Source organism: Falco biarmicus, chromosome 11 (assembly GCF_023638135.1).
Source record: "Falco biarmicus isolate bFalBia1 chromosome 11, bFalBia1.pri, whole genome shotgun sequence".
NCBI lineage: Eukaryota > Metazoa > Chordata > Aves > Falconiformes > Falconidae > Falco > Falco biarmicus.
In genome coordinates this window covers 8715426-8723144 of record NC_079298.1, presented here as the reverse complement: position 1 = coordinate 8723144, position 7719 = coordinate 8715426, and the positions used below count along the sequence as shown (strand labels likewise).

Genomic DNA, 7719 nt, shown 5'->3' with positions numbered 1-7719 from the left:
TGACGTCCCGGGTAGCGCCAGGGGACTGCAAGTCCCGGCGTGCCCCGCGCGGGGCCGGCAGGCCCAGGCCTGGGGGAGGCGCGTGGGTCCCGCGGCCGGCCCCACCCGGGCACAGCGCCGCTCCCTGGGCCCTGAGCGGCGGCGGCGGCCCGGCGGGGAAAGCCGCACGGCCCCTCGGCGGGGCAGGGCGTGGCTGAGGGGGCAGGCGGCCAGCGGCAGCCTGGCCTGTGTTCGAAACGGTGCAGGCCGCAGGCCCGGGGGTGAGGCTGCGCTTCGAATCCTGTGTTCAGGGTTGGGCCCCTCACTTCGAGAGGGATGTTGAGGGGCTGGAGCGTGTCCAGGGAAGGGCAACAAGGCTGGCGTAGGGGCTGGAGCACGAAGCTGATGAGGAGCGGCTGAGGGAACTCAGGGTGTTTAGCCTGGAGAAAAAGGAGGCTCCAGGGGAGACCACCTCGCTCTCTACAGCTCCCTGAAAGGAGGGCTGTAGGCAGGTGGGTCTCTTTTCCCCAGATAACTAGCAACAGGGCAAGAGGAAACAGCCTCAAAATACACCAGGGGAGGTTTAGGCAGGATATTAGCAAATATTTCTTTACTGAAAGTACAGCAATGCATTGGAACAGGCTGCCCAGGGAGGCTGTGGAGTCAGTGTCCCTGAAGGTGTGTAAAAAAAAAAAAAATGCATCCAGGCAGCACCTAGCAACATGGTTTAGTGATGGACTAGATAATCCTGGGTTTGCAGTTGGACTTGCTCTCAAAAGCCTTTTCCCAACCTAAATGATGCTATGAAAGAATGCAGCTAGGCCCAGGAGAGCAGGGACAGTGTAAACCATGTTCAGGTGGCGTTTGCTGCTAAAAGGACTCAGTGGCTGCATAGGGGTACCTCAAGGTGGTTCCACAGCAACACAGCAAAACCCTGTCTCACTGCCACCCCACCTTCACATTTATTACCAAATCCTCACAATGGCTTTTGAGGGGGCATACTGGGCAATTCATCCACAAAATAAGAATCTCCAATCACCTTCAGAACACTTTATTCAGAGGCAAAATAGTGCGGTGAGTGTAGATAGCATTAAAAAAAAAAAAAAAAGAAACTACTGTAAAGGATTAGGATCAAGCACTCTCCTCATGGAACCAGTCAGTCTCCAGTAAGCATGGAGATGTCCATAAGTCCATGGGACATCACTGTCCTTTCTTCTACTAAAAACACACCCCCTGTTCTTGCACTTTCCATGGTCTCCAGTGAAAAAAATAATCTAAAATAAAATTACTGTACAGATGGAGAAACAGGCATTGTAATCTGAAAGAGACAAATAACTCCTGTGAATATTACAGCTCCTCACAGGCACCAGAGGATGCAGTAAGGCACATATTGATATCCAAATACTAAAATTCATTACTATCATACTGAACCTTAATAGGCACCCGGAATGAGAAACTGATTTTGCAGAAGGAGAGCTTCTGAAATTGGTCTGCATGATTAGATTGTGTCACAGCTGGTCATTTTTTATGAACATTTTTGCTAGGCGTATTTGGCCATTTAGTAATATATTTTTTTTAATCTAAGACAGCTTCTAGTCAGTAAATGCTCCGATTTCTACATACACACTTGTGGCTGGTGTACTTGCAGAGGCCTGGCCTCTGCATGTCTATCAGCCTTTTCCTGGACCTGCTCCATGTCTCATGTCTCCAACAGAACTCAAAATGTCATCTGCCGCTGGCAGTACTCCCAGCTACCAGGAAGCAAAACCCTAACCCATCCCACACCAGGAATGCAGTCCGTAGGGATGGAGTCAGCCCTGCTCAGAGGCTACACGGATGTCCCCATATACAGAGCTGTTCTGAAACATGTCACAAACACTGACGGGATAAAAATTCAGTTTACTTTTTAATGTTAAAAGGAGAAGAAAATAGGAGTACAGTAGTTTATTGCTTAGGTTTTACCTGTGCAGTGAAAATTCTAACACACACTTTTGGGCTTGTTTAGGGGACTGAGGGGGAAAAAAACCCAACACCCATCTTTTATGTGACCTATGGGACTGGAGCAGGTTATTTAAATATGCGTTTCTTTGCCAAGAGTAAACTTCAAAGAAAAGAAAGATAACACGTCTCTGTTCCTCAAGAGTCTTAAGTATAGCCATAAAAATGTAAAAAAACTGGAAAAAAGTTAATAAATGGTATTTATATACAGGCACCATTTGGCAAAATTGGTCCGTTAAACCCTTTTCCACTCAACTGTAGTAATGGGGAAAAGTTTTAAGATGTCTGTGGTGATTACAGAAGAAAGTTTAGAATGGATTCTTACCTTATTTATTGACTTTTTGTTACGACTGTTGTTCCATTGTGAACAGGGATAATAGGTGCAGGAAAATCCAGTTCAGGGGCATCAAAGAAGTATGCCTACATTATTACAGAGGAGAAAAAGACTGTTTAGAGAGAAACAAACAGTTCTGCTTCATCCCAGCTCTTTCTTTCCACACCCATTGTTCACAACATACAAACACAGCACTGAAATAAAAACAGAAAAGATCCACATTTGCTATCAGATTAGCAACTAAAATGGTGCTCTAAACTATACTTTTACACATAACAGCAGCTAAGGCCTTTGAAGAAGGCCTGTGAAGGAAAGGATTGAATCACAGTATTTATTTGACTGTTTGCTGTTTTAACTGATGATGCTCCAGGCAGGCTCCAGTGACAGGAACCCCACCGAAGTTAGCTGCAAGTCTCCTGGTAATGCAAGAGTTGTATTATTTTTTTTTTGCCTCCCTGCATGCTGAGCTGCGAGGGAACCAAATCTGGAAGCTGGGGGAACAGAACTGAAGCCTGGATGATAATATTCTGCCTGCTGCAACAAAGAAACAACAAATAATTTAAGCACTATTCATTATGTATTTCAGTAGCATAGGGTCTTCCATTTTCATAACACCAATACTTTACTAAGTTCTAGCAGGTTTATGTTTTCATACATAAAACTCCCAAGTACACACTTAATATTGAACATTTACTCATTTTAAAGGACTAAGCATAGTACTCACTGGAATAAACTGCAACTGGATACTATAAAGATTAATGCTTTGCTGATATTATGATGAATTCCAGATAAATTTAAGACTGTTCTGTGAGTGATTTTGTGGGAGTTGGACTTGATGACCCTTATGAGCCCCTTCCAACTTGAAATATTCTATGATTCTGTAATTTGTTATTGAGTTTGTTACTAGCACTGTCAAAATCAGATTGGCATTAATTTTTGCTACATTTAAAATAATTGGAAATTTTACTTTAGAAGATTTTCAGAAGTACTGTTTCTTTTTTCATTAAAAAATATTTTCCAGCAATGAGCCAACCCCTTCTTCCCTGCACCACAACGTGTCACCAGTCACAGGAATTAAGAGATTAAAGGAAAGGCAGTGTCATACCAAACAGCCAACAGCCAGTAGGGCATGAAGCAAAACAATGGCTCCCACAGTTGCCAGTGCAATCCTCCGGTTGTCATCTCGCACAGCGGGCCAAAAGGTCATCACCAAAACAGACCCCGAAAGGCACAGGGAGAACATCATCAGGACCCAGCGCACCACTTTTTGTGGAATGATCCACAAAATCTGCAAAAGGGAGGAAAATTATTGTTAAAGAGACTCTGTGAAACAGGGATTCATTTATTTAATGCATTGTTCTATGCCATTTCATCGCTTCCAGCCAATTTGTGCACAAATTAACTTCTGCCGTATCTGATAGTCTCTGTTATTTGAGGAAAGAGTAACAACAGCTTTGCTCCTGGATAAGACAAGCATATGTCCCCTGAGTTCGGGGACCCCCTCCAAGGTCTGCTCCTTGCCAGAGTGGCCCAGAATGGTTCCTGAAGTTGCCTCAGGCTGCCTGCCAGGCTCACCAGCAGCACCCTTGCTTGGCTTTTCCCTGACCCACGACAATTCTTTACACTACACAACTTTCAACAAAAAGCTTTATTCTAGGCCAAGCAAAAGGAGCCAATTATTTGCCCAGTCCCCAAGATTTTGACCAATACAAACAATATTACAAGAAATAGCGAATTTTCTAAAGCAGGACCTTTTTGCAGGGCATCTAATAGAGGTGCACTCTTAAGGCTGTACGTACCGCTGTGGGAATGTAAACGAAGAGGGAGTAGCCATATACACACACTATCTCCAGGAACGAGTAGGAGACAATGTTCATAACTTTACTGTTCCTCCACATCAGGAATCCCCACAGAGCAAGGGGAACAAGCCAAGCGTATGCATAAATCGTTGTTGCTGCTATGGATACTGGAAATACGACAAAAGGTTAAATGTTCTACTTAGAATACTAGCCAAAAATCCAACATGTAGAAGCTTTTAGCCTTAAAACTACAAAGCTACCTTTGTAGTTACTTTCAAAATATAAAGTTTTAATTATTAATAAACTGAGAACTTTGCATTTACATCCATTTTACACCCACTACTTTGCCAGCACTTCAAGTTAGTTTAAAAGTAAAGACTCCAGAAAGTATTCTCTTGATATCTGCAATTTCTTTATTACAGTTGTGTACAAAGTGCCATTGGTTTCAGTGTAAAAGGAAGAGCATGGAGGAAAGAAAAACTTAGTTAAAAATAGAAATTCTGCTACTAGCAGCTACTGAAAAATGAGAATAGAATGCAGACATGCTTAAAAAATTGAAAGAGAACATAGACATGAGCGTTAAATCTGATATCAAAGTGACTGGATTCCCAAGTGGCAGCATTCTTCTGAGTATGCTGTGGATTTTGGAAACAAACAAAACCATGTTCCTCTGCAGGGACAGCAGCCTCCTTCATACTACAAAGACAGGTATAGACAACTGGCTCCACTCGCGAGTTCTCTGGAGCATGTTATCGGTTGAGCATCTTTTGCTTATTTTTGAGTTTGCTGGAAGGCAACGACTTCCAACCCTCAGTAGGTGATACACGTAATTTAGTAATTTTCTGTCCGAGGCCTGCAGGTTCCTAGGAGGCCACAGATCCAGAAAGGCACCTCCAAAAGCACCACAGTGACCATTGCTGGGCTTTCACTCTCTGTACAAGGGGGCATTCACTAAGGCTAGAAAATAGCGCTAATTATTCCTGCTTGCTCTACTAAAACCCTGTAATCACTTTATGCTCTGGAGGAGTAGGGCTCTGCCAGTTATAACCCACCTTAAGGACTCACTTCACATCCCTCTAAATTTAAAGAGAGCAACCAATCAGAAGACTGCTAAATCAGAGCTGTGACCCCTTTTTGTATTACTTCATTAGTGCCTTGGAAAAAAACAAATTAAAGAAAGAAACCCACAAACTCAGGACTTATCGACTACTTACAAACCTTTTCTGAACTCGGGCACATAGTGGTACGTTGGTTTGCCCAGATGGATGAAGAAATTGGAGAGATTGCCACTGACAGCAATGGTAAAGACAAGTGTGGCACATATCCAAAATGGACCTTAAAAGGAAACAAAAAAGTTCAATAACAATTCCTCTGTCCTCTTGTTTTTTAAGTTTAGCGAGTAAAAATAAAGACAAACTCAAAACATTTAGCACAGAAGAGAACCTCTCACACCTCATACTTACCATAAAGGTCAGGATTGCTGCGGATATACAGCCTTACAAAATTCTTCCCTGGTACTGGGAAAACCGAACCTTTGATTCTGTCCAAGACCTATGAAAACATACAGATTTTTCTGTGTGAAAATCCAAGAAGGAAAAAAACCTCAATGCCTGGATAAGACAGAGGTCTGACAATAGTTCTCATCTGGAGTGGAGTATTAACCTGGTATGTGTCCACATCGAAGAATGTCTGGTAGTACTCAAATGTCCAGAAAGGGGCACTTTTCTTCTGTCCTGCAAGCAGCTGTATGGTGGGAAAGGCAACATGGAAAATGTTACAAATATTACACTATTACTTCATTTACACAATAGTTAAGTGATTTCTGTACCCGGACATAAAACAAACTTAACAGGGTGCTGCTAATTATGAATTATTTAACAGTTTCCCTTTCCCCCCCCCTTAATATTTATTAGCAGCAGCTGCCACTGCCTTCTGCCACATCATTTATAATACACGCCATCATTGGCATCACAGGTTCCTCTGGCATTGTTGATGGCTGCATTACCTCAACCCTTCAGACAAGACCTGGCTGTTTCAAAGTCTCCTGCTCTCCTGCCAGTCGCCAAGCCCACAGCAGAACCAACAGAAACAAACAGTGCTAGGTTTTCATCTGCTGCTGCATTCATCTGGCTTATTTGCTTAGTTACATCACCACCATTTCAGTACAATTTCCTAGGCCGTAAACCACAACAGCTGAAGAGCCAACGCGCATTTGCTTCTGCCAGCTCCACTATTGAGAAAGTAACTCGTGACAGAGAAGAAGCAAGAGTTTTAAGTCACCCAGCATGAATCCCTGATGTCCTCTAGAAATCTCTCAGTGTTGCTGGCACCACCTATATGTGTGCCAGTGGAGACACTGCAGATGTAAGAGCATTACCTCTGTTTTATCGGTGTCATCGGTCCCCAGTAATTCATCATCCTCTTCTCTCCCTGGCTCCTGCACACGGCCGTGCTGATTCTTGGGGATCTCAACTGGCTCATCAATGCTTATTGTGGTAGCATCAGGATTTGCTGCAAGCAAATTAGCTGCATCGTCAAATTCTGTAAATAAGTACATTACAAGACAGGTGATGATGATCAAGCTACCAAAATTTTTGTTCTTGTGGCTCAAAAAACTACATTAAGACCCATATGCAGCCCAAGAAAAGAGACAACACCAGCTTCAGCATGTCAGGTGCAACCTGTTTTGTACAGCCCAAGCTGGCTTGGGTCAAGCTGAACGTTTACTTAGTTAATGAAGCTTGAGGCTGTCTTTTCTGCTAATTTGCCTGCATGGTGACGAACCAGCAGCACCAAAGCCCACCTCTCCTTCCCACCATCAGCCCCAGCCCAAGCACCAGCACGTCCCTGCAAGGACAGGGGGAGACTGCCTCTCTGGAGAGGCTTTAGAAATGGGGAAATTTAATATATTCTCCAAAAACTAGTCTTTCCAGACCCGAATTTATTTTCCGAAAATTCAGTCAGCCTGAAACCACACACCATTCCGCATCGCCCGCTGCCCGCCTTCAGCTGCCACCACAGCGGGTGTCACCCACAGCACAATTCCCCCTCGGGAACCGGGAGGCAGCCCTGGCGCTCCGGGCAGCGCTCCAGGGAAGCCGTTACCCAGGGACGGCCCAGAAGGCTCCCGAGGCTCGGCACGTCCCACCGCTCCCTCAGCCGGGCCGCGCTCACACCTGCCATATCCGCCTTTACCTTGGAACTTGAGGTCATCCGCCGCCGCCATTCACCCGCCTGGCCGAGGAGCAGCTCCCCACGGCCTCGGCCTTCCCGGAAGGCAGCGCCGACCCAACCCAACCCAACCGCCCCCCACCAGGGCAGGCCGCGGCCCCGCTGTAACACCGGGGCAACTGCCTCAGCTCCACGACCCCACCGCTCCCAGCAGCAGCCGCTCCGCTCCCTTAAAGGGGCAGCGGACGCTGCGCCGCGGCAGCCAATCGGACGCTCCGCTGCTCCCCGCTCCCCCCCGCCTCTCGGCCTCGGCACACACGCACCGCGCACGCTCGCCGCGCCGGCCAATCGGAGCCGCTTCCGCTTTCCCCCCCGCCCGTCCCCTTAAAGGGCCCGCGGTACGCAGGGCAGGCCCGGGCCGCGCCGCCTCTCTGGGCA

The 7719-nt window shown here is 46.0% G+C and overlaps 1 protein-coding gene across 2 annotated transcripts; it reads right to left on the bottom strand.

Moving 5' to 3' along the window:
- Positions 1-1014: 1014 nt before the first annotated feature.
- YIPF1 (Yip1 domain family member 1) lies at positions 1015-7513 on the bottom strand. Of its 2 annotated transcripts, none has more exons than XM_056356089.1 (9): positions 7306-7513; positions 6488-6621; positions 5773-5853; positions 5574-5661; positions 5329-5445; positions 4111-4277; positions 3417-3599; positions 2303-2397; positions 1015-1297 (listed from the first exon to the last, which is right to left on the bottom strand). In XM_056356089.1, exons 1-8 carry the CDS (start codon positions 7334-7336, stop codon positions 2308-2310), a joined length of 891 nt encoding a protein of 296 aa, XP_056212064.1. In that variant the 5' UTR covers positions 7337-7513; the 3' UTR covers positions 1015-1297; positions 2303-2307. The 2 variants fall into 2 exon arrangements, with proteins under 2 accessions (XP_056212064.1, XP_056212063.1); XM_056356088.1 differs by having other exon boundaries at positions 6488-6651; positions 7306-7512.
- Between the last annotated feature and the right edge of the window lie 206 nt (positions 7514-7719).

Coding starts and splice junctions, on each gene's coding strand:
- YIPF1 (XM_056356088.1), bottom strand. CDS start 7,336: ATGGCGGCGGCGGATGACCTCAAGTTCCAAG. Junction 5,446..5,573: donor CAGCAATCCTGACCTTTATG/GTAAGTATGAGG, acceptor TTTCCTTTTAAG/GTCCATTTTGGATATGTGCC. Junction 2,398..3,416: donor TACTGGCTGTTGGCTGTTTG/GTATGACACTGC, acceptor GTAATAATGTAG/GCATACTTCTTTGATGCCCC.